We start from the raw sequence: 27795 nt of genomic DNA, 5'->3' as shown, positions 1-27795 counted from the left end.
TTCCTTCTTTTTGCATCCTTTCCCTACCGCATGGTTTGGCACCGTGCATCGTTCGGTGCTGTTTATCTTCCTCCAGTAAACTTTGCAGCTTTCACTAATGACCGTCCGAGGATTGTGGTGGTAGCATCCCGCCGAGGTTGTTTGCTTTCTTAGCTTTCTTAACCCTCCCATCCCGGAGCACACCGGTAAACGATTAATTGTGACTAATAAATTTTCCTTTTCAGTATTTATTTTTATCATTCGCCCCTCACCAAACCACGTCCCCCAAGAAGTGGGCAATACCGACGAAGCTCGCATTTTCTCATCTCCGGACCAAACGCAGATTGAATCACGTTCACAGAGGCAGCCGGGAGAGCTGCAGCGTTTTGTTAGCTCCAGGAAACGGAACATTCCCTTCCGTTTTGTTTTTAGCTGTATTACAGAAGATGGATGGTACCACCTCCCTAGTTCAGCAGTTTCCCCACTGTGTCCCCTTCTTAAACCGGGACCTGCGAGGTACTGCGCTGGCAGGAACCTGGAGAGTTGGAGTGAAGAATATTCATCTTCGTGTTCCGTTGCTCTTGCCTCTGACCCACATTCTGGAAGCTTAACATATTCCTACGGATTGTGTCCATTGTTGCAAAATATTGCTTGAAAGCCCCCGCCCTCCCCAGATCGCCCACGTTTCCACTCGGCCTTATCATTCGGTTTATTCACTTTTCCCTTGGACTGGATTAAAACCATTGGGCGGGGTTAGGTTTAAAGCACCGGAATTATTATTCTATTAATTATCAAACGAGACCCCCGATGTGAGCTAATTGAATCCTTGGCAACGCGGGCAAATTGGCCTTCTGGCGTGTGCTGTACTAAATGAACGACGAGACGCTTTCCGCGGCCAGTGGTGAAGCGTTTTATTTTTGTATCGTACATTTTGCCATTGAAACATCAACAGCGTAAGACATAAGAAAACAAGGAAACCAAGCGCGTTGTTTACCACCAAACCTCTGCCTGGGGAGGGTGTGGTAATAACTACAGCTTGATGCACTTTGCTCCATAGTACAGCCAAGGGAACAGGCGTCTATGTGTCACCCGGGCGTCGAAACAGTGTGTCGGTGGCAATTTATTTCATTTTATCATTCCACGGCCACAAGGAGGCGATGGGAAGGGAGACCGAAGCATCCGAAGCAGCAGCAGCAGCATCAGCTTCTTTACGTGCCACTCGGGGAAAGTGTTGCGCAGTACTATAAACAGATAGTGTATCAGATTGCAATTATGGTTGCTTATTTATCCTGCGGAATGGCACTTTGATGCCCGGAAGCATCAAGTTTTTTCTTCAATAGACAATTTACTTTATTATAAAATAATACCCCAGGAATGATGTTACAGAGGAATTCCTTGCTTACAAACTTACACTTAAGCCTCTAAATGTAAGCACAATAATCGAGGAAAATTGCAGTCTTTAAAGGCCGGAGTACACTGTCCTTACTCGCTAGTGTAATTTCGATTTGCGATAGCGTATCTGACGACGGCTGTCCTACGCATTTTGCCAACCAATTTGGAGCCGCTTCAGAAAATATATTATTAATCCATGTTTTTTTTTTACTTAAAGTGGACTAGAAATGTTTTGTAATTGATTGATACATATGTTGTGCAAGTATTTCAGCCCTTTTCGTGATAAAAAAAACGATGCAAATAATACTTAATTTTGAGATCCCGCACGACCCTTCCCTCGATGACCAAAAAAAGCTTCACCCAGCCGTCGGCAGATGCGCTAGTTTTGATTGATTTAGTTGAATAAAATTAAATTATGATTAATTTTTGAAGAATGCTTGTATCTGTCTAAATTGTTCAATGTTGGCGGTGATATGGTGAAACAATACAGTACAGAAAATGTAACTCTATAAAAACACGTTACATTCACATGGTCTAGCTGCATATTTATCCCTTTGCTTTGCGGTTTGCATTTGCTTGTACAAATTAAAGGACTCAAGAACCATTCCAACAAACCAGCTCCAACACAAACGCCACAAAATAAGTAGCGTAGAGCAGCGTGTTGTGTCCTTCAACCTGCAGTATATGATAACGATGTAAAGCTCACAACAAAGTCGGGTAGTCTCTCATTAAATACCGAACCGATCTGGTGAAATTTGCCGTCCACGGTAGTACGGTACGGTGGGGAGATTAGAATACGCTGGATATAGGTCAACACAAAGCCCGGTGTCATCCATCCAGGGGCCAGGAAGCCTAACAACAGGTCCCGTCCACCTGTGTACTCAGCAACAGCCGCAGCAGCAACATGAACACTCAAAAAAAAAAAGACTCCATTCCAAAAGACTGATGTGCACATGGAATGAACGAGCTCAGGAAACATAAAGAGTGCACACGTTTCATCATCACGCCGAGCCGGCTTGACAGAACAAGTTCTCGCATTTGTTGCTCGGTGACAGGTACAATTTTTCCTCATTTTTTGAATTTCCCTCATTCTTTCTCTCCTTCTCACACACAGGCGAAAGAGAAATGGAAGTTGAAATGCAGCATGCATTTACGCTCGGGCGGCCTGCATTCTGCTTCATGCAATATATTAACCCTTCCGCAGGCGTTGTTGGTGTTCCTCTGCACTCCGGGGCAAATTTTTCCACACCCACCCACACCCACACACACACACACACTCATACACTGAGTAAATTTTCTACGTGTATGATTATGAAAAGCGCAAAAGCGAGGCCCAACGGGTTTAGCGGTGTCGCTTTTATGTTACGACAAAGCAGCCACAAACCATTCCCTCAAACCCACAGTCGGTGTCGGAAAGGATAAAGGAAATGAACGAGCAGCGGCTGGCTTGTAGGGTTGGAGGGTCCACCAGGCTGGCCGGGGGTTGCACACACACACACACACACAGTGTTACTTTTGCATTTGCTCACCCTCCTCCACCAGGGAGCGTCTTTTTGTTTACCCTTTTCACCAAATTCCATTTCCGTTTCGGGTTCGGTCCATCATGCACGCTTCGAATGCGAATAAATCATACCGCCAGATACACCGGTTTTCCCCCCTATGCTCCATGCCTTTCGTCTCGAGGTATGAATATTAAAAAATCCTTCATCTCTCTACACTTGTTGCTCCCTCTTGTTGAAAAAAAACCCCAAAAACCTACTAAAAGGGAAATAGTTTGAAACGGCAGCACAAAACAGCAAACACGATCAACCAACCGTACGCTGCACTTAACCGGGTTTGCGCAGAGTTTCAAAAGGAACGATGTTTTGCTTGCCGCTTTGCTTGAGTTTGCTTTCTTTTGTCCTTTTTTTTTGGGGGGGGGGGGGTCAAACGCTAGAGGGGACAGCGCTGCTTTCCTTTGGCAGTTGGTAGTGAAGTGGTTTCGAACGAAATTAGCAGCAGCACGGGAGAAGTGTGAGAGCAGGAGACCTGTACCTTTGACTGAATGAAAATGTTTTCCATCTCACGGATCCAAAGAAAACGTCACTATCATTTGCACGCTGCCAAAAGGGGAAAACAAATGTAAGGGAAGCGTACAAAGGAAGAATTTGCCCTGCCCCGGGTCATAACGGTCCGAACGGTTCCCTCCCGGGAAGAGAGCCGATGGATGAGGAGCTGAAGGGAAAGAGGGATCTCGGTCTGCGCTGTAAAGTTTCTTCGTTTTCCCCGAAACCGATACCCGAATCGTGCACTGCGAGATTTTGGGCGGAAGTTTTTTCGGCGCAACAAAAATGAAAGAAAAAACCAAACTGAAAAAAGTTTTGCTCCGGCACAAATCTTGATTACACTTGGATTAGGCCCATTATTTCCGTGCCAATAAATTCCTGCTCCAAGGGTGGATCTCCTGTCCCGGAAATGATGACGTCTCGCAATCCCCCTCCCTTTGGCGGAGGGTTACGGACGGAAGGGGGAGAGGTGTGAAAGGAAGATGTTCGTCTCCATCAGTGCAATCAACGCGACGAGTTTTGTATCGGATGGCCAATAGCAAATAGCGGTAAGAATCGTAGGAAGGAGGAGGAGGAGGAGAATGGAATAAATGCATTTTCCGGGAAGGGGCTGGAATCGATTCCCGAACCTTGTGTTGAAATTGCCGGAGTTTTTTTCTTCTTAGTTCCCTTCCGTTGGTGTGGTGTGAAGACACGATGTTCGATTACCGTGCTTTGGTCGAACGGAGGAAATCAATTTGGCCAAAGTTGACAAGATCCGAACGACGATGACAACGACGACGGTGACAACGAGGACACGACAACTTGCTTCCTTCCCTTGATTGTCCCCCTCGGAGTGGGTTAGAGGCGAAGCGTTATCTGTTATTGCAACGCTTTTGGCCATGAGCGACAGTTGGGGAAGTTTTCTTGTTGCTTTGGGCCACCATTAGCCTCTAAGACACCACTGGATCTTCTTTTGTAGACTGTTTTGTCTCATTGAACCTCTTTCGCTACTAAAATTAAAGATTGGGTTTGAATCAACCGCGATGGAAAGAAGGCTTGTAGAATGCTTCCCATTTGGTCCCTCACAAGGCGTAAGCTAGTGCCGCCTTACTGATCGTCTACTGAGCTTGAAGAAAACACGTCGAAGGGAGTGACATTGGTTTTGCAAACCTGACACAAAAGTGGCCAAACCGGAACCGATGCGAAGGATATTTTCGCAATCGATGAAACGGCCGAAAAGATTCAAGCCATCCACCGAATTATCAGTTTACCCAGAAAAAAACGGATGGTGACCATTCTATCCTTGCGTACACACATCTTTGACGATTCTACTCCGTTCCACACGAACTGCTTTGACCAATCTCGAATTTGGTGACTCGGAAACGGTCCCACGTGCAGGATAGGAATGATTTGGGTGGGGAAAAAGGAAACAAACAAAAACTGAAGCCCAAAAACCATCTCGAATTTGTTCCGCAAGAGCCCCCGAGCAGCTTTGGACAGTGCCAAGCCATGGCGTTGGCGTCGGTCCGTGCTGGCGGTGTGGTGAGTGGTGAGTTCTCGTTTTTACGGATTTTATTTCTATTTTATTTATTTATTATGCTTCTCGCTGCGCTTTGCCTTGGCGCTGCCGGGCGCTGTGTTTGCCGTGCGAAAAGAAAATTGAATAAAACATACCCTTCTCCTTCGCAGCGTGAAAGCCTCACGAAGAAAAGCCAATCCTCTAGAAGGACTGTGATCCGTAGACGCGCAGACGAAACACTTTATCTCGAACGGAGTGGACAGTCAACAACGGGAGAAGGAAAGTGGGGCTGGGGTAAAAATAGAAAACGCAAAAAAACAGCCAACGAACGACCAAGGAGGGAAAGCATTTTTGCTTTAACATTGGCGCAAGATGCAAGATGTTCGCTGAAAAGGAAAACCAACATCGCTGAAGGTCGTCTCGGAAGAGAAGCGAATTGAAGGAACTGCAATCAAAGCCACTGCGCTTTTCTTCACCTTCCATCAGGCAGGCGTCTATCTTACGACCAGAGCGGGAAAATTAATTTCCAACGACACACACACACACACACACACCACACACACACACACACACCACACACACACACACACACACACACCACACACACACACACACACACAACACCACACACACACACACACACACACACACACAACCACACACACACACACACACACACCACACACACACACACACACCACACACACACACACCACACACACACACACACACACACACACACACACACACACACACACACACACACACACACACACACACACACACACACACACACACACACACACACACACACACAAAGGAGATGCCGTGGACCCGAACGCTGCAGAGTTGGAGAGTTTAATTGAATCGGATCGAATTAAAATGCTCCGTTCAATTAGCAATACGAACGGCGCTGATGCCAATCGTGGCTGGGGGATTGCGCTGACTAGGTTGGACACAGTTCAGCAACGGTTTGAAATTGATGTGATTTGAATAAGGAGCGCGCGCAAGGATGCTCCATTTCCGCGTGGAATTAATGAGCTTGGGGCAAAGATTCGCTCGCCCATTTTTGTCAATCGATCCAAGAAGCGATCCACGTGTCTTGCTGTGCATACCAATCCCCAGCCATCCCCCCCCCCCTCCCACCCCGTCCGTAAGGTCGCTTTGTGTTCAGTACCAGACACAAACAGGGCAGCTTTACCTCCAAAGGAAAGCTCTTGGTGTGCCACATCCATCGTCGTCACTGGAACGTAATCCGCTTTTGCGCTTCCCTTTGTTTCTGGAGGCGCAGTCTGGACTGCCGTCGTTTGACCTTTACCTAGCGAGAGCAATCATGCTCTGACCGGTGTGTGTGTGTGTGTGTGTGTCCTGTATTTCTCTTTGATGTTTTAATGATCGTGCTCGGTCGGAACGACACAGTGACTTTGAAGTCGTCGAGGTTTACCATTGCGAATCGCATTTGACGAAAGCAGAAACACGATCGTTTGTTACTTACCGGTGAGCCAAAGTTGTGTCCGATTTCGTGGGCCAGCGTTACGTGCGATACGGCCGGCGGAACGTGTTTGCCATAGTTTAGCAGCGTGACGATGCCGGTGTTGAGCGATTTCAGCGAACCGCGATAGTGCTGCAAGGGAGAAAAGAGAGAAAAGAGGAAACGATATCGATAAAAAAGTGCTGCTGATAAGCGGCTGCTTGGCTGGTTGAAAAAAGTGACTACGGAGTGCTGTGAGACAAGAAAATTAATTAGTTGTTGGGACATAATGCGATGTTGTACATTTTGAGATGAACCTTATAAAAGTTTCTTTAAAAATTGGTGGACTTGTATACACCACTTACATATTTGCAAGCAATTCAGAGACACTTTGGCTGATCATGTCCCATTGGGAACTTTAAACATATTCATTAAAAAGAAGAAAACATTTCCCAGGATGGTCATAGCACTCCTTCTTCCCATATTAAGGTTGATGAGCATCCTGTGCATGCTGGATACAATGCACGAAGCTTTCCCATTTCCCGGAAAGCGTCCGTTGTAAGTTTTCGCGTGAAACGAGAACAGGGCATGAGAAGAAAACCTGAGCACAAGCAAACTCCTGTTTGTGATTCGCGGAAGGCAGTCGCGTGCCGGTGTGTATTAATGAGTATGTAAACATTTCTATTCACCGTGTGCATAATGTTATTTCACATCGAACTGATATTTCATTTCCATCCATTCGAAAGTGACTCGGAAAACCTTTTATATCTAAACCTCATTACTGTAATCACTCCAATAGAGAGAACTCATAGATCGCGCTGGAAACGGCAAGCAACGGTCCGAATGAACGGGTTCGTCGCCTTTAACAGTCTGGGCGCTGTGTGGCTCGCTTTGGAATCACAGCTTTGTTCACTCCCCTTATCTGTGATTGGTCTCTCAGCAACTCTCAGCAGAGCGCATTGCAGCGGGAAGAAAGAGAGAGCGCATATTGCAGAAGCGGCATCGTACGTGAGGATCGCCAATGAAACGCTCTCATCGCTCTCTTATCTTTTACTGTTTTCTCCACAGAGAGCTGATGCAAAATGCCAGCGCCCAAAGTGTTAATCATTAACGTACGAGATACTCGTAACGCTGGAGAGCACTGGCATAAAGCATCAGCGAAGCATAAACTTTAATTGCATTTTAATATTGCAATGTAATATTGCATCAGAAGCTGTTAACATGCGACCAATAGGTTTACGTCATAACTTCTTTTTAAATTCTTACAGTGGAACGCTCTTTATACGGCCTTACCGAGACTCGGGACCTCAACCGAATACTCGAATAACTCTTAAAATTGGTAAAATAGTTTGTTTTTGACTCATTGGTGTGTTTTTATTGAGTTCGTTATGTTTTGGAGTTATTCAATAAGTGTTTCGAAATACAGTCTGATCTCGAGACACGCGGTTTTTGCCTTCCCTAGGAATCCGCGTGATTTGATTATTCGGTAGTTTCTATTAAAGGGGGCCTTCACAATTCTAGTCAGTTTTTTGTATGGAGTTTGACAGTTGGAGGCTGAAATCATGTAAACACTCCATACAAAACCACACAAAAAACCAGCCTGCGATTTTCAGTCTAGAAAATTTTAGCCTAAAAGCTAGAATTACATTCGAGTACCTGCTCGAAAACACGGGTTTGTTTACATTCATCCCAAGGTGCATTAAAGAGACCAGGTGGTGAAATCTGGAATCAAAGTGTATGTAGTCCAGGTGGTCTCATAGCAATTTTTTATAACCAAATTTTAATATCACTTTTTGACAGAACGAGTGAAAACTTTTGCTCCAACGAGCTTTCTGGAGGCTTAACGAATACTCAAAACAATCTTAAAATCATCATTGAGAAGTAGAAGCGATAAAAATCAGCCTTCTAAATTCATACACCTTGAGATAAGCCCACATGTATATTATAACAAATTAGATAGCTGCTTGAAAACTGCTATACAATGCAAACAGCTGACAGGCTGAAATTTCAGCCTACGAATTTCAAACTTAAACGGCCCCAAATTCAGTATTTTTATAAAGTGTATTTGTATTTGTGTGTCATTTATTACAAACGATTTGTGCAGAAAACTGTGTTATATCTGGCTCTTAAGCGGATTAAATGTTCTAGCATAAATAAATTTTACCCGGCATTGGACGATTCTTAAAACAAATTGTACTGATTTGCCATTTGATGTGCCGTGTAAGTCGAGAACCGCGTAACTCGGGAACAGACTGTACATGTTTTTTAATGAGCATATATAAAATTCGTCCTACTTTTCATTCGTGTTTGTCCGATGTACGGCGACCTCACTGTCGTGCAGCGTATCAAGCTGGCCAGGCTCCGGTGGGCTGGCCATGTTGTACGCATGGAAACGGACGACCCAGCCCGTAAAGTCTTTTTAGGCCGTCCACAAGGACAGAGGAGGCGTGGTAGGCCCAAACTGAGGTGGTAAGATGGCGTGGAAGCGTCCGCCATTAAGGCCGGGATAACGGACTGGCAGAAGAAGGCGCGAGACCGTGGGCGGTTTCGGACACTCCTGAGGCAGACAAAGACCGCAACGCTGTAGTAGCGCCAGATAAGTAAGTATGTATGTTTTGAACAGCACAGATAAAAAGACAGCCGAATAAAAAGTACCCATACAAACGGCGCTTTTTATAAACTCAAATCGATTTTTTCTACATTTATTTGTTGCAGTAACATTGTCGGACACGTAATTTTAACTTAATTAAAAAAAAATGGTTCAGTTAAGTTTCCATTTTTGAAAGCAAATATGTGCATAGTTTCAGAAATAAATTGTAAAATCCAGGAATGTTGCCATCGAACAAATGTTGCCGCAACATGCTCATAGACCCAGGCCTTGCTGTACTTGAACTAGTTGTCCCAATATCTCAATAGCTGTCACAATTTACTTACTAGATGCTGGATTTCAGTTTCCCGAAATAAAACAACCAACGCCAATCGAAGCTGCAACCGAACAGAAATGAACGCCAAATAAAAGTCCTACACCCTCCTGCCTTGGCGCCAAACACGCGCCACAGCGTACGCTTTGCTGCAGGCCGGCCACCGCGAGCCGCTGAGCACTTTAGTCAAATTACATACTCATCATCATCCATCATTCCACTTTTGGCCTAAGGAGGGAAGATTTTCACCGTGATCGCCATGGATGATGATAGATTTTCCGCTCACTCTTTCTACCCACACACACACACATATATTCGCACATTCGCTCTTCATTTGTAATCTTCAGGTTCTGCGGTGGTTTGTGAGGGTTGTATCTCATTTTCCACGAATGAAAAAAAAAAAACCAAATTCAGTGTCCAATTTCTCGCACTTTCTCGTTTGTGGCACACATTCTTTTTCCGTGTCGTTGTCTTGTGTGTGTGTGTGTGTGTGTGTGTGTGTGTGTGTGTGTGTGTGTGTGTGTGTGTGTGTGTGTGTGTGTGTGTGTGTGTGTGAGAGCGGGGTGGGGGCTATCGTGTGGCTAACGAGACAGCTTCATTTGGGCGTAATTGAATAGAAAAACTATCAGTCATCATCGCCGTTCGAGTTAGCTGGCCGTTTGCTTGCGGCGGTTTCCGGTGGCGCCTGCCTGGTCGTTTAGAAGGATGGGCAGGAAAACATGAAGCCTGTAACCGCACACCGCCACCAGCAGAAGCACACGCACACAAACATTCCATGGGAAGGAGCAGCGGAGCCACAACAACAATCCAATAAAACCAAACACTGGGGCGGCACGTGGTTTGTTGTTTCGAATCGAATCGAGACGATTGATTAAGTGCAGATAGAAACTTGTGGCTCGCACGGAGAGAGAGAGAGAGATTGTGCCAGAGCACAGAGGAACACAGCTTGAGAAGTGTTACGTTGCGGTTCCGCACTGTTTTGACAGCGATAACATTCCTTTCGAATTAGTGAAACCACTCGCTCGGGATCGGATTGGGCTGGAGCGGAGGAAATCGGATCGGGCGAACGCTCTCTGCGCCACTCTTCCGGGAAGGTGTGGTGTGTTGGTGTTTGGAATTTAATCAATGTTCGCCCACGGGGAAATCGATCGCGCGAGATGGATTACAGCAGCGACTGGGATGAAATTACAACCTTTTTGGTGTTGGTGAGTTGCTGCTTTAACTATGGCATGATGATTAGATTTGACAGTTTTTTTTTCTACCATTCAACAATGAAAGCTAACATTGTTTCTTTATAAAACTAACATTTATTGTCTTTATTCCTAATAAGTGATTTTTGGTTATAAATATGTTTTCTTTAAATTGAAAATAACTGCGTTTAAGGGCATACTTTTAAAGAACGATTGTGTTTCTCAACGTAAACCAAACAAAATGAACCAGTTGATTAGACAATCAGAGCACAGAAACGTAAAAAAATGACAAACGATTAATCGTTTGCAGTCGTGAATAAGAATCCCTAATCGCTTCACCACAATCACAGGCGATAATCCCTTCTGTTGGAAGTGTGAGTAAGCATAAAAACACCTTCCCATTTACCGTGCGGCTGGCTACCTTTGATGCTCTAATCGGCGATGGAAGGAATCGCTTCATTCCCCGTGAATGAAAAGGCAACAAAGTCCAGTGCCAAAACATGGTCGTACAACAAAAAAAAAAGAATAATCGCCAGCCTAACTAGGCTCCCTTTGCGTAATTAAAATTCCCTTTCCCCATTCTAAGTTCCCTTTCCTCCAATATTCACCTGACAGCACCGACACCGGTCCGGGAGTCCCAGTTCATCATTAATTGTGCAGACTCAACGCGAGGCTACACACCAAGCTTTAGCTTCTACGGGATGTGCACGGAACATGAATATCGCTTGCTTTTACCAACCATCATTTAAGAAAAAGAGGCACAAATGCAAAACGCGAATAAAAAAAACACACATCTCATCCTTACGCCGGTCGCTCGACACGGTCTGCATCTAATTAAAGCCCTGCCACCCTCGCCCAAACGCCTACAAAAAAACCCGTTTTGATGAAAAAATGGTAAAGGGGAAATCAGTTAAACGAGAAAAAGCAAGAGATAAGATTATTGGGTCCCAGCAACCGGAACCGGGCTCATTAAACCCCGAATTCAACACACGCGGCCACACGCCGGAGTCTCCGCCGGGTCACCGCGCATTGGATTCGCCTTGCACGGATTTTCCCCGGCGTGACCTCTTTTCGTGAAAACGGTTTCCGAAATGATGCTTGAGCATAAATGAAAACAAAAGCCAAGGGATCAGAGATAATTCGTATCTCTCTCGGTTATCAGCAACACCATGTACAGGGAGAGGGGGCTACAAGGACAGGTCGTGGGAAAAAGGAAAAGCCAACCGATTATAAGGATGGCCGATCATTGCTTAAAAACACATAGTTCCTATATTGCATTTTTCACAGCGTAATAGAAAGTGACTAAAGTGAAAAAGCGATTTTCATAATAAATAATCAAAAATAAATAAATAAATAAATAAATAAATAAATAAATAAATAAATAAATAAATAAATAAATAAATAAATAAATAAATGGACAGGTAAATAAATAAATAAATAAATAATCCTTATCCTCGTTTTTGTTTTACTCTTCTTATACGTAGTTTATGATAAATTTGTCCTTCCATCATTGTGAATTTTTTTATGAATTTATGTCTTTCTTATGTTCTGAATTGCATTTCCAGCTTCTGTAGTTTCTTATTTTAATTGTCACCGATCTGCGAGAACTATTCCTTTTTATCTATTTCTATTGTTGGTGTATTTATCGTTTTAAAACATACTGTTTTAGAGTGCTTGGATACATAGGGTTTAACTGTTTTTTTCAATAATCTAGTTTTTTTTACAATAATATAAAATAAATGCTAGAAACATTAATCACATTGCATACCTTCGGACCAACCTCGTAACATCTGACCCCTTAAATTTGCCAACATATTTACCAGTGCCCGAAAATCCAAGTTTCCTTTTAAGCTTTTATTCATTAAAACGGTTTCCTCCCGTCACCGGAAGCGGGTGCGGGGTGGGCGGGATCCCATAAATAAATGGTACACGCACTCCCGCCGGCCAAAAAACTGGGAAAGATTTCATATTGCATCACGCGTTTCCACCGCGCCGGGAGGTGGTTATTTTTCTTAATTTGTTTGATTTCTGCACCGTTCGTTTATTTTTAATTAGACCCTCACAGCACCGCCCCACCACGCCCCAGCCCACGGGCAGGAGCTCGGAAGGTTCGGTTTTTCTTTCGCCGAAACGTGACCATAAGCGCCAACGCGCCCAACAAACCTTGCCCTGCGCGCAACCTTCGGCCGGGCGCAAATCATTTGGCCAACCGAACGGCACCCGGTCGCTTCGTTTGCCCAGCTGTTTTCGCCTCGCACCAATGCACTCCAACCGGTGGCCGGGCGCTTTTCTTGTTGCGAGGTTTCTTATTGTTTGGAACGGAGGCAGGCGGGTTTTTTAAAATAAATAAGCACCTCGCCAAGCGGGGTTCAATTCGCACAACTTTTGCCGGCGCACCGGAGGTTCTCCACCGCGGGTGGCCATTTCGGTTTGTAAGTTCACGCCGGCCACGGTTGCCACTGCCGCTCCTGCTGCGAAACCATGGGACGCGTATAATTCAATTATCCACTAAATGGAGCTTTGAGGCGTGCAGTGACGGACGCTCTTGGCATCATTTGTAATCGAATTTCGTTGCTATGCGCAGTGTGGCGGCACACAAATAAAAATGAAACCTGTTTGCTACCATCCCGCCCGTGTGATGTTTGAGCGAGGCAGGGCGTGGTGGTGATGGGTGGCCCCAAGGTCTCCTCCCTTCCGTCCGCCGTAGGCAGCGGGAAAGCTAGATGGAGTAGCATTTTTCTTTTATCTGCTGCCGGAAAACTTCTTTGCGGTTTTCCGTGAACGCTTTTGTGCTGTGGGTACAATCGAATGAAGTGAAAACAAATTGCCATAAATCATCCGTTGCTGGAGATGGGAATAGGAGTAGAAATAATGGTATGCAAAGTTTAGACTGGCAAAGGAAGTGTGACTTTGTGCAGAGAGAAGTAAGCGATTGTTGTCACTTTTTTGAAATTAGTCTCTAAGACTAGCGGTCGTTTAATACAAAGGCTCAGGGAAGCGACAGTCAATGTACGTGCACTTTAAACAATATCGAAAATATGTAGCAAACATCGGCGTGTTTCACGCAACATACATTTCTGATACACCTCTGTAACTGATACAATGATAGACACGTAAGCTGCATTAACCGTGCAGCGAGTATACAACGTCCTTTACGCCTCATGAAGTTTGCCCTTTTGTGGGATGTATTGTCCGGGATTGCGTAAAAACCAGCTGGAAAACTGGAAAATTGCTGCTTATTTATAATGCACAAACCCGCCGGTAGCGTCCGCTCAACGTTGCGAGGGTATCAATGTTTGTGCGAATTATGAATTCCGCTTCACTTACACGAGCTGCTCGAGCCTTCCCATGATCGGTGTAACGAGCCGGTGGGGTAGAATTATTCATAACTCATAAAGTACACATAAAAACAGCGCCCGGAAGAGAGGAAGGCAGCGCGCGTTCTGCGTTGCGAACGGTGTGAGATGCTTTAAAACGCTGTAAACAATAATTAAAGCTGAAGGTGCGTTAACAAAGCAACTCAAAATACAGCATGGGCCATCCTGTTGATGGGTTGAGAAGTTGTAGAAAAAAAGCTTACGCATACAGAAAGCATACAGAACGCATTTTGTGCGTTTCTCCAAGAGATCAACATGAAGCGTTTTGATGTACGTTAAATTTATCGTTCACCTTTGAAAGCAAAATATCAAACAAACTTGGTGCCTGGGTTATCAGTCTTGCAAGTCAATCTATCATCGGGAAGAATTCGCATCGGTAGACGAAGAAAGCATTTCGAGAGCGATGATGAATAACGCACTTTATATTGTGTGTGTTGGTGTAAACACGTGTTCTTCTAAACCAACTCATTTGTTCGGCGGGCCCCTTGTTAACTCGAACAGTCTATAGCGTGTCGTAATATCCATCTCAAATATCAATGTTAAAAATGTACCAATTCAATTATGGACTTGATTAATTACAACTTCATAGCATCGCGGGCCTCTTGCAGAACCCTCAGGGGCCGTATACGATTTGCTTCACTTTCACGTTAAACGGACACGTTTCCAGGACCATGCATAAAAGGTAGTTGTTGTTCAGAATACAGAATGCTTTAGGCTCACTTGGTACGAAGTACCTTGCATCTTGAACGATGAAGAGGGCCTTGGATTCTTATGAACCGCATATTGGACATTACATGGCCCGTAACATTCGACAGAAGGAGGATGGGTGAGATTTTAACGTTTCGCTAGAAGCGTCATCGCACCAGTTGCTAGAATCTTTACCCGCCTGTTGAAATACAAATAAAAACACCTTTTTCTCCTCCGGGAAAACAGAATTAAAGTTAATAAACACACACACACACACACACACACACAAACACACACACACACATACGCATTGGCACAAGCAACAAACAAAACAAAACGAAAGAAAAATCCAAGCGCACAGGCTTTGTTGCAAAGATTCCTTTCAGTTTATCTCTGCCCCCCTTTCGGCAACAACGCTCAAACACTCGAACGTTTTGCTTTTGTTCCCTCGCTTCGCAACACGCAACACTGTTGGCATACCATTTGCTCTTGCTCGCAACCACACAAGTGTCACACGCTGTGAAGAGCCTTCAGATTCGGTGGCAGGTGGTACCGCTTCTTGGACACTTCTCGCGTAACGTGCAATCCCCTCTGCCCAACTGACTGCTGGCTCTTTATCCTTTCCGCCACCTTCGGGAGAAGGGTCCAAGCAGGCACAGCCATTGCTTCGTACAAATAGTACGTACAATTACACAAAGGCAGGCGCCAGTTCGGGAAAGAAGCGCGGGCGAAGGAAGCTTTTGTCAAACATTTGTTCCACACTTTGCTGTTAATTGTTTTTGTTTGCATCAATGTCGAGGTGTGTGTGTGTGTCGTACGTGCATACACCCTCCCTACCTTACACTGGCTGCATACGTTCGTGCCCTTCGGGTGGAGCAGGCTGCCGAACGTTCCAAACGTGCCGCGCGTGTGAAGGAAAGCAAAATTGTTCATGCCACCGGTTGTTTGTAGCGGATGAATCCGCGGGCAGTGTAGGGGTAGGATGACCTAGGACAAAACGTTCCACGTCGGACGCGTTAACCCACTGCCACACTGGCCGGGTTGCGAGAAGAAAAGACGAGAAGCGTCGTTTGTTAGCTGAAGAGGAGGTGCCTTCCGCAGCACCGTGCTATATCCGCAAGCGTAAAAGATATAACCTTACGCTGCTGCGGCAGGAAGGAAATCCGCATAATGTCATGAAAGTCACACCGCTGCCACACACGACCGTGCGAGCGCGTATATATTGTGGCGAGCAAGAAAAAGAAAACGAGCGATTTAGCGCAAGAAAGCAACGGCAACGTGTCACTTTTTCGTGGAGAGTTTTTCTTATGCGTGTAAAGTAAAGAGGGTCAATGAAAAGACGAACGAACCACATGGCAATGCTGCAGGCATGGACAAAGAAGTTGTTTGTTGAGACAGGCGTGTAGTGCTTCTTTTTGTTTTTAACACACCCATGTAAATGTAAGCTTTTACTGTCTTATCTTTTTCCACTTCAAATATCGATCGTGAGCTTGTTTGCAAAATGCTTATAAACGTGAGAAGGGAAGTGAAAAAAGACGAAGAGCTAGCGCTGCGGAAGAGTTTCCTTTGTCCATCCTTTGCTTCTTTCATTGATATCCGTGCCTTGCAAATCGCAAAGCGATTTCCGACATTCGTACCGGGACCTCTCCGGTACAGAAAAACGGGGAAAAGTCATTCCCTCCAGCAAACAAATTGTGTGAAAAATGGAACAACCAACCGCTCAGCAGACATCGAACGGTTTAGAGGTCGTAAATATTTGATCATTTCACACCGGCATATCGATTTGTTCGTTCGTCAGCAACATTGCTGTGTTCCCCTTTGCCAAAGAATATGATTTCGCAGACAGGGCAGGTGGCCACTTGCAGGCAGCTGTGCAGAGCGCGCGCCCTGAAAAGTGCAATGAAATCAGTCCTCTTGACCATTTCGGTCCTGCCTGTACCGACACGCAATTACGGGCTTTGTGAGATTGCGGAAAGCTTTTAAAGATGCTTTTAAAGACCCCCAGCACAGCATGGGAAGCGACTTTCGTCCTGGTGCGACTTTAAACATTTCACTCAAGAAGTGAGCACGCGTCCCGTGCGTCCCGTTCGTTGAACGGATGGCTCCCAGCGTGGGGTTACATTCCATTTCGAGCGTGCGGCAGCCGTTGGCAACGCACCAGGGGTAGGCATGCTACCATTAATCAACAAACCACGGACCACGGACCGTTTCCCCCTCGCGGCATCCCAGGGGACGAATTCCGTAATGGAGAAAAAGCGAGAAAGTTTTCATTTCAATTTATGTGATTCTTGCCGATCTCCCTTCCCAGCTGGTTGGCACATGCCCCATACACACACTCTCTCTCTCTCTCTAGGGAGTCCTTCGCCCAGGTGGTGGTGGTGCTTCTTTCCAATTTCCTCTATTCTACTCTCACGATCATCACGTTCACTGTGTGCAAAACAAAACAAAGCAAAAAAAGAATTCGCATCCACCTTCTTGATACTTTTCGGTTCGAAATGGGTCCCGCACCAAACTGGATCGAATAGAGCTGTCAAGCTTTGGTGGAAGCAAATAAAAAGCTTCCCGAACGAAAAGCAAAAAGCAAAAAAACAAAAGTCAACTCACTCTCGCACAATGTCAAGGATTTGTCAGTTTTCGAGGGATGCGAGACAAATACGGTACGGAAAAAAAAATTCGCCACCAAACTCGAAATGGACACGCACAGTCACGCAACGCATGTCCCGGGCGTTTGGGCACATTCCAGAGCACATTTGCTCGGCTCAAAACTGAAAGCAAAAGCCAATCGATCGACCCATTCCTCCCGTGCGCTCTTTACCACCGGTGTGGTACGGTGGGGGGGTATGGCAGGACCGCTATCAGCTGAACCCTTCACTCACGCTGTCCTTCACTTTTGACACGCAGGAAACAAACGAGATTATTTTCCTTCGTGCATTCGATTACAATAGCAGATTGTGTGAGTGAGCGTATGGAATCGTACTACATATATCGTCCCCTGTGACAGCGCCCTTTGGAGCACAGAAAGAAAGAAAAGTGCCGAGAAGCCAAAGCAAGTTCCAGCAAGCAGCCTGATTTGATTTAGTTATAAAATATTACTAATACTGTCATCTTTACAGCTACCTTGCGTTTACCGTCTACCTTCTCAATGTCAATGTTAGGCACCTTTCACCCGTTCGTACGTCAAAATATGATTAGCAATCACGCTCGTGCACACCCTTCGCTTCAAACTGCCCGGTTTTAACGGAGCACATATTAATGTTAATAAAATCCACAACATTTCCCACTCGCTTCCGGAGGCTGTGCAAGGGTTTTGGGGGAAGCTAATCGAGCTGATTTTGCTTGTTTCCTCCCGCCCGAGACAGGGAAGCAAGGATTTGTGGACGCACCGTTTCTTGCCGTGGGAAAACATTTTGCACACTCATGTCATTTGTCATAAAGCGCGCGTTCGTCAGTTGGGAACGCGGTGCTAATCTGCCGATAGAAGCTACGTTGGCACGGGTTTGGCAAGTGAAGAGCTGTAATGTAATAACATAAAAGCATGCGTGCTTGGTGCGGGTGTGTGTGTTGTAAGGGGTTAAGTTTACTTTGCAAAACGATTTGTTTGTCCTGTTATAAGGTGGCAGCGGCAAAAATGCAAGGTGTCGAAAAATCTTGCAAATCATTTCGAAGCTCTCCAACCGTATTGCTCCAAGTGCCACCCGCCGAATAATACTCATTACGTTTTACAATACTCGTTAGAATGCAAAGGAAATTGGTTAGGTTTGTTCATGTTCTTCGTAATGATCATTAGCGAAATATGCAGTTTAATTAACTTTATAAGGATGTCTAATATCTACAGACGACAACAATTCCGATAAGGATACAATTAGCACGAAAGGCTTTTGAAGTCCGCAGCATTTCTATTATAAACCATTCAACTAATACGGAATAACGTTCATTTTATTAAGATTAAAATTATTATATTGTACCATATTAGCCTCTTGGATCGTTCCTTCCGAATAACACAAAAAAATATTATCCTACTTGATCATAATTATTTTACTTGTACCCAACACTAAAACAACGCTTCGAATGCATAAATTCATCATTTTCTTTCTAGACAAAGAAGTACGTCCCTCCCCAAGCTCTCAAATCAACAGAACCGAGCAGGTATTTCAATTTGTTAGAAGTACTTTGTAAAGTGATCCCAATATTAAGCCGAAGTTTGGAAAAGAATTTTTAATCTTACTTTGCATCTCCTCACTCAGCCCACATTCCCTCAGCACGCGGCGTAAAGAGGCAGCTGCAATTTAATTCTTATCATCAGTTAGCAAAGAAAACAGCAAGTTCAGCAGTACTCGCGCGTCATGTACAGCATGTGGATGTGCTGTTGCGTTTCGCGTACCTTCATCAAAAAGAAAAAAAAAACAATTCTCACACATTCCTTCCGTTATCTTTGAAACCGCCCGAAGATATAATGGTAACATCCCGCTCGGCAACACAATGCGGTTGGCCGGTGGTGACGGGTTTTAGCAATCACCTAAACTAACCGACGGATGGGACGATTTTTAAAGTCTCCCGCTTACACCCACGGTCAGCAAGCAGCATCACGTTCGGTATGGAGAGGATACTCAGCAGCCGAGGCATCGGAGCGGTAGCAGCAGCATAAAACGTTCTGTCTATTTTGTTGCAATTTTTATCTCCATCCGCTTCACGGCGGCAGCGCAGCAGCGCTCGATAGATACATCCTGTCGGTATTTTATTATTATTTTTCTGTCCCCTTGTAGCCCTCCCCCTCCCCCCCTCGCCCCCCCCATTACCAACATGCTGCTTTACGTATCTTTACTCGTGGGGTGAATCAAGCTTCCGGCGGATGTGATGTGCATTTTAATAAATAAATACACTCTTCCGTAGCCGTTGTTGCCCGTTTCGGTGTACCGGCCGTTGCTTCGGGTAATACCTGGTTTTACACCTGCCCTTAACCCAACACCCTCTTTCCCCCAAACTTCTCCACGCTCATCCCCTGCTCTGTTCGACGGTGCAATGGTGCACAAAACTTTTCTCGTCCTGAAAAAGAACATTTTTTGAAAAAGTATATTTCTGTTAAGAGAGAGAGAGAGAAATAGAGTGACGTTAGCTTTCGAATTACGGTTCACACTCTAACAGCAAAACAGGGAAGTGGAGGTTCTCCTTTCTTTTTTTTTTTTTTTTGGTGCAACTATGGCATACACTTTTTACGATCCGAGCGCTACCAACCGCCGGCCTTTAACGAGTGCAGCGGGCAGGCAGACTGTTGGTTGTTGTCTAGACTTTGAATGGAAATGATTTTTTTCCCACCCGGGCGTTGATGTGTTGTTGATTGTGTTGGGCCACAGAGCTTGTGCGCCGAGCGGAAAGCAGCATCCATGCTATTCCGCCCAATTTCATGCAGGAAAAGTATGAACACCATCGTGGCGGACATTCTTCCACACTGGGCATGTGCTGAGATAGAGACAGGCACTCATAAAAACCACCGTGGACATACCGGTGTTAAACTATATTATTTTTTTGTTTTTTCTTTCAGCTTTATAACAGCATTGGCAATAGAGTGTTAAAATAGTGTCGAAAGTTTTGCGCAAAGTGAGAGCAATTTTGGCCCTGCCTTTTTTCGCCGATATCGAAGTAAAGGCTACACAAAAAGGCTTTTAGTAGGTTTAAATGGACGGCTGAAAATTTGATTGCAGTTCGTTTTAGATGCACATTTCATATCTATTCCAGGTCTAGTCGTCAAAAGGCCCATCGCATGACCGTGTAGGTTGTTACGCCAAAAAAAAGACCAGATTCCGGTTTACATGTTACAATTAATGTTAGTGCAATCAGTTCAATTTCAATATGCCAAGGTACCTCAATTGATCAAATCGTGACAGTATATGGCATGAAAATGATGATTTATTGATTCAATGAAGTAAAATGAAATCCAATACATTTTCAAATGGTTCTCAAATGAATCCCAATATTTTCCTAACTTGCTGTGTGAATTTGCATATTCGGTCATTAAAAATCGACCACGAAGGTATATGGCAGTAAATACCAATTAAGATAATAAAAAAACTACTTCCACTAAGCTCTGTCGAAAAAAAACCCGTCCCTGCCAGGTGACCAACCAGTGCATTGACGCGCACACAGAAATAACCATTTGCTAATTGGCCCCCAGTCCAACGGTGACGCGGTACGGTGCTCGTCTTTTCCACATACACACACACAGCTTTGGGAATATACTTTTCCCCCGATTACCCTCTGCACCCATGCCACAGCAGATACATTCCAATTCAAGGGGAGGGAAAAAGTTTCACACCCTGCCAGGAATCCTTTTGGTGCGGGAGTTTTAGGAAAATGTTTGTAGTTTGTTTTTTCGGCTACAACGGCCGATACTGACCGGCCCCGGAGGAGGTTGAGAAGATGGTTGCGGTTGCAACTTTTACAATTAGTACATTTTTCTCAATCATCCTCGGGTCTGGTGTACGTGACCCTTGTTATTCCCACCAGGGCACACGGTACGCACACCCGGCAGCCCACGGTGAGAAGGGTGCGAAAAGTTAACCTCCCTGTAGGTTCAAATCGACACATTCAACCCAACCACTGCTAGCCGATAATGTGTGATCCGAGCGTGAGGTGGTAGGGTGGCTTTTGTGAGCACACCACAGCCTCGTAGCGATGAAATTGTGCTTTTCTGTTGTTGGGTTTGCGTTGCTTACGGCAAGCGTAAATCAAACACCAACGACGTATGATGGGTGACCAGGCGCCTCCATCTAGCGCACCAGTTTGGTAGGGTCAGGACAGCGTCTACGTCCTGCTGACCACCGGGGTACAACACGCTGGCGCAGCAACGGGAACGGGCAGAGAATTTAAGCCGAACATTCGGGGCAGCCCACCCCGCTATCCCATGGAGCTATCATAACTAACCGCCTCTGGAGGGTAGTAAATTATCATTTCTGTCCATAAAAGTTGTATGGATGACTCTATTCGGCATTCGTGGCGTTTCGTTCTTCTTCACGTTCGCTTTGATTGTGAGCAGGACCTCCGACAGGCCGAATGGCTGCATTCTTTGCTATACACATAGTGCCATCTCTGCCACCGGCACTACCGCCACTACCACACGTCGTGCCCACGACGACTCTGTTGGTCAGCAACTGTTGCGATGGCTTTGAGAGGCGGTGCGGCAGGAGTTTGCCCGCGTCGTTACGATGAAGCATTTAGGTGGGATTTTATTTTTTCTTTGTCAGTACCATCCTTGGCTGCCGCCCGGATAAGGACAAAAGCGTACGAAAGTGGTGTTATTGCGCTCATTCTACCATCAAATGCACTCACACACACACAGCGCTCCGTACACACGAGCAGGAGGGTTGGTTTTCGATTCCGACCAGGCTAAAGGTGGCCATAAATTTAGTTGTGCCACACAATTCGCCCGAAATGGCGGTACGAAGCCGGCACACGACGGCCGCACCGTCGTGCTTTCCTGCTCTGAATGGCCAATCTGTGCGGCACAATCGCCACACGTTGGCGTTGACGACCGACTCGGGCTCATCTTACTCTGGGGCCAGCAGTCAGCTGCAGAGGGAAGCAAAGACGCACAAATTCTGCCGTCCGTCTTCGGCAAGGAATCTTCTTGCCCCCCCCCTCCCCCCTACCGCAAAAAAAAAACACGCTGACGACAATGGTGGCTCGTTTTCCTGCAAAAGTCAGCCACTTTTCCATTCACATTTCCCATTGAAGTGAACATAAAGCTTGGAACTGATTTCGGGCAGCGTCTTCGGCTGCCAAGCATTTACGCACAAACAGGGGTGCACAGATGGGTGTGGCCGTAGGTAGCAGTAATTCAGTCAGCTGCGCAAGGGAGGGGATGCGAAAAATGTCCGCGTGCCAAATAAATCACTATCGATCCAAGAGACAACAGCAGAAAGAGAGGGAGAGAGCGAGAGAAGGAAAAAGGAAAAGGAAAGGGAAAAAGAGATACTAAGAAAAACGTGCCGAAAAGCGTTCCCACTTCCTTACGATCACGCCCCGACCTTGCACTTAGAATGACGGATAATGTGGTGAAGGAAATGCCAATAAATTGACGATATATTTTTTTCTGCGAGGGATTTTTGACGTCACTCTTAGTGGAAATTGATGACGCCGCTGACGATGACGAACGGGCCCGCGCAAACCGGAATGTTTTTTTTATAGCCTTCTGAGGAGCATCTCGTGTACAGATGGTTAAGCTTCTTTTAATTTGCTGTGTATGCCTCTTTTTCGTGTCTGTTTTGCTGTTTTATTGTGCCTGCATGTTTGCAGATAAGAAGGAAGGCATACTAAAGTTAACTTTTTTGTAGCATTGCAGGTACTTCATCTCAAGGTGCTAGAAAAGATATTCTTTTACCATTATTTAGCAATATCACATAATGCTGCCATACAATAGCACAAAGTTAGTTAGTTGAAAGCTCTGTGAAACAACTAAGCATGGTTTTCTTGCTTGCACATAGCGTTTATCATCTATAGCAACAACAGCGGGACACTAGTACTTTTGCTATAAAACTAATTTCGTTCGTGCTATCCACAATCCATCACAGCTAATCATCAATTTCATCTTTTAGCGTAAAATGTGCAGCATCCGTTGGCCAAAAGGAAAACATACCAAAAAAAGCAAATCTCTCACAGATCACCAACCGAGCCACTCCCGTGTCGTCTCGCAGCGGTGTCCTCCCAATTTCCTCGCGCTCTGGGCGTACTACAGATACAATCAGCTAAAGTTTAGTCGCTTTGAGATTGGATTAAAATTCAATTCTTTCGACCATCGTCTTGGGAGCTACACGACCAGCAGACCCCGAACCACACCGTCCCAGCGGAATGTGCTGAATGGGGAGGAGGATGCGGTGGTGATCTAGCCTTCCTGCTTTTTTTTACCATCTTCCCCCATTCCCTCCTCGGTTTTGGCACACAGCACAATACGTTTCTGTAAGCGGTGCTGTCTGTGTGTATGTCAACCGGACCCTTACTGCTGACACACCGTAATTGAGACGGAAATTGCATTTCCTACCCTTGGACGACCAAGTGCGACAAAATGGGCATCCGAGCAGAGGACTTGGGAACAATGGTAAAAGCAGCAGTAGTGGTAGCAGTAGTAGTAGTAGTGGTAGTAGTTTGTTTTGTTGCTTTGTGTGGTTCTATGCGCGGCACAGGGAGATACGTTCAACCGGAGGCCATTCGATGTACAACCGGAGGGACATGGCCGTGTGCTGAGCTGTTCGGATTTGTGGCTCCCTTTTTGTCGCTTTATTACACTGCTCTCAGCACGGATGGATGAGGGCAAGACAATTCTGGCCATTTCGGTGCACGTTGGAAATCGATGTGGCCTGCTCTATTGCCATCCCTTCCGAATGGGACATAAAAGAAACTCTCTTTGAGAGGGGCGGAGTGGGAAAAGGGGACGGAACAGATTGTGTGTCGTCGTGTTTTTTTGCTGCTGCTTTATTTTGCCTGTCTCAAGGAAGCTATCCTTTACTTCGGGTTTCATCAGGCCGGTGTCAACGGTGTCACAACTTCTTCAGCTCCATCCCTAGTCGTCCGCTATAACAATGTTACCTTTCGCTGTGTGTCGACTGCAGCAAAACAGCGGCAACACTGGCGCGTAGTTACGTTGTTCAAAATATTTGACTCTTCCCTTTTTTGGGGTCAGCAGACCGTGAAGCGCAATTTAAATCGTAACGGCGGCATGCTGGAGATAAATGAGAAAACCAAGCCCACCTTGCCCTTTTACCTTCCCCGGTGTACGCACTGTTTCTGTGCTGTATCAGCCAACAGATGAAGAAACAAGGGGTGCAATGTTGCTGCGAATTTGGTGGCTTTGTGAAATGGTAGAATGTACAAATATTACAAACCTCTCCAAAGGTACGATAAATTCTACTTTCTACCCCACCCAAACACGGTGACAACTGACCGTACGCTTGTCTGTCCGGACAACGGCAACGACGCACAAATTGGCACTTTGTAATAAGCGCGGGACGGAGCCCAGTACCTCCGCTACCCCTTGGCACGTTCGGGCAGGCCAAATATTTTATCTGCTTACCTTTCTACACGAGCACAATGGCACGGCGGAATGATCTATCCTCGTCAGAAACCGCAAGGATGTTTGTCATTGTGATTGTAGCGGTGGAGAAAAGATTGTGCGTATCTCGTTTTTTTATTTGTTCTTCACTCACGACCTAAGGTGGAAGGAAAAATAATGTCCCAAAAGCAATATGCACGTTGTTGTAAGCTGTATAATTCTCGGCAACGCATAAAGCTAGCCAAAAAACGCACACAAACACAAACCACTGGAAAGGACGGCAACGAATGGTCGTTGGATGGAACAGTGGATGGAGAAAGCAAAGTTCACAAATGCGCTCATCCACCACCAGAGTGCCCGAGCCAGAACAGGGCAGGTTTTTATGACCTGTCATCTGTTTCAAATATCAGGCCAGCCGAGGGGAACCGAATAATTCTTTAGCCAAGAAAACTTTCGCCCCATTGCCCAAGCAACGCGTTAAGAGCGAGCGTAAAACAACGACATAAACCACTACAGCTCGATGGTTCGGCTTTTGTTCGCGCGTTTCTGTCTGTCCCAATACACACAGCCAACACAGAAGGTAGTTACAAACACGTGGTTCCGCTACTTCGCTGCTCTAACATCCACAATGGTGGAGCTAATGAGTCGAAATGGGGCCAGCTAGAAGAATAAAAAAAAACCCAAACCATGATCAACAGTTGTGTACGAGCGTGTTCTCTTCAGAGTATTTCCAAAGGCTCTAGCCCAATGCCTGTTAGCCCTTCCCAGACGCTCTTTTATTATTCGAAATCCGCTTTGAATATACATACGCCACCCGACTGAAAGAAGGATTGTTCAAGCGCACGCGAACAGCCAATCGTCACCATCGTTCAAAGCAATCTAGTTCCCTCCCTGCCAGACGGCAGTAGTAAAATAATGTTTCGCCTAAAAGCAGAATAGGGAGAACAAGATAAAATAAAAAAATCCAAAACAACTCCCCAACACCTTTACTATTATAGTGAGAACAAAAGAGAGAGAGAGGAAGAGAGAACGAGAGAGAGAGAGAAAAGGAAAAGCAATAGAAGAACAGCTTGCACTCAACAACTGTTGGATATAATGGTCCCACCAGAGGTACCATTTCCACTTGCACTCCATTGCACTGGCACAAAGTTAGTGTCTGCGATGTTGTTCGCTCGGCTTCCGAACGAAAATGCACCGACAGTGCAGTGTTTGAGTGAGTGTGTGCCGCTGCTATTGCTCGTTGCTCCTTGGCGTCATTGCTTGAGGCGAGAGTGGCGTGAGAGGCGAACTATCTGCTGACAGCGCGCACGCTAACAATGCGACGCCGTGCCCACCCAGACTGTCGATGTGTCATTCATTTCCAACTGCATAACGCTAGCAGCTTGCTCCAAAGCGCGAGGCACCGACTGATGCCATACTGGTATGAATCTCCTAACTCCGATGTGTTTCCCGTTTCACCGGGAACGGCTCAACTACTTTCGAATAGCGAGATACTATGACCACTTCAGCCGAAAGCCATAGAACCGTTCCTGCCACAGAGCGTGGTACCATATTTGTTCGCGCGGTGCACATGATGATGTTGGCTTTCTGTATTTTAGCAAAAAAAAAATGTGTCCTTATTTAACGGTTTGAAAACTGTTCGAGAGCATGAGATGCGGCGTTTCGGGTTCGGAATGAAGCGCAAGCATTCGTATCATAGCGCATGCAGAGGAAGAATCATGACTATCGCTACAGCGCCAAGTGTTCATGGTTTTCTTTTCTTCTTTTACTAACCCACAAGAGCTTTTGATTTCGATTGCGCGAATGGCGCGATTTTCAATGAATGCATACGTACTTCATCTTGGTGCTTCTTCGGAGGCTGCAGCTAGATCTGGTTAATTGAAAACGGAAAATCACGTCATGTGCTAAGGTTCGTTTGTCGAGTAGGTACCAAGGGAAACTTTCTCGCAAGGTTCCACCAGCAACACAGGAGCGTAATGTGTGGCATTATTTGTTCTTCGAGAGCATCCAGGAACCTTGAGCGAGGGCTAATCTATGCCTTCCATTCCATTCAAATAAAACTACGCTGGCGTTCGGTAATCCTTCCCCCCGGCGCACTCACGCTGCTCTGCTACGATCAATCGCTTACAAATCCATCTTTCCGGGGCAAGACGGTTGGTGATAGCGTTTCGGTTTAGCTTCCCCCCCAATAAAACGCTTACGATATTCTGACTGTCGACAAATAATCCATATGCTTTCAGAAGCTCTTTCCTTCCCTAACCGCCCCCATTTTCCGGCCACAAGTCCGTACAACATCAGGTTTACTGCTATTGACTCGATGAAGTCTTTCCCGCGCAAAGCAATAAAATTCGTTTCATCCCTCCTTTCCACTACCAACGGTGCACGGCGGTCGTGCGTCTGGTGAGTCCTTTTTGGCGCATAAAATAAGCTCCAACACACATACACACACATACAAATGTAGAGACACATCATCACCATCGCTACCGCTTCAGTATCTTCGAATGGGGCGAATGGTATTGAAATTTAATGGAAAGCTTCTACCCATCCGTGTCTGAGCCAATAATCATAAAAAACCTGCCCGAGCGCTGACGCTCGGGTCGATACGTATACGTATCTGGGATATGCAGGCCGGGTCAGGTACTGGGGGGATGGCAGGAGCCGAACCTCGTCGTCCCTGCGCTAGCCCAGCACGACGAGTGGTCATTAAATTTGATGTAGCTTCCGATCGGCCGCCTCCAGTTTGCCGCTGTCGATCTTATCCGAGTGCCGGCGGGATGCGCTAAATTGGATCTAGATAGGGTGAAAGCAGTTTGAAGATCTTCCTTTTCTCTTTATGCCTAGTCGAGCTAGGGCTTCCAATTACAAAACGGGAACCCGGTGGCACTATGCTTTATTTTCTTTGCGGAAGAAATTTAAATTTTCCATTAAAGCACGAGCAGGGTGGAATTGTGCGATCGTAAAGCTGTCGAACTGCTTGCTTGCTACATTAAGCTGATGATTAACGAGCGTCACTTACCCCATTCTTCTCGCAGACGCCGCCAGCATTCTTGAGGTCACCGGTCCAGGCCAGCCCGAGCGTGCCCATCTCGAAGTCGCGGTACGTGAACATGTACGCCAAGCAGAACGCGTCGTAGTCCTCCTCTGTAAAGAAAAAAAAAACATATTGGATTCGTAAAAACAAACATGTTCGTGT

General features: G+C 45.8%; 1 protein-coding gene across 7 annotated transcripts in view; it reads right to left on the bottom strand.

Annotated features, from left to right (window-relative positions):
* Positions 1 to 27795, bottom strand: part of LOC121589429 — a 158119-nt gene that overhangs the window by 10038 nt on the left and 120286 nt on the right. For all 7 annotated transcript variants that reach the window (XM_041908352.1, XM_041908351.1, XM_041908357.1 and 4 more), the window contains 2 exons: positions 27619 to 27743; positions 6413 to 6541 (listed from right to left, as the gene is read on the bottom strand). In XM_041908352.1, the coding sequence (XP_041764286.1) occupies positions 6413 to 6541; positions 27619 to 27743 (254 nt within the window). The remainder of the gene's footprint in view (positions 1 to 6412; positions 6542 to 27618; positions 27744 to 27795) is intronic.

The sequence above is a fragment of the Anopheles merus genome, chromosome 2R (genome assembly GCF_017562075.2).
Source record: "Anopheles merus strain MAF chromosome 2R, AmerM5.1, whole genome shotgun sequence".
NCBI classification, from domain to species: domain Eukaryota; kingdom Metazoa; phylum Arthropoda; class Insecta; order Diptera; family Culicidae; genus Anopheles; species Anopheles merus.
Note: the sequence above shows the minus strand (reverse complement) of the source record. Positions and strands in the feature narration are given on the sequence as shown.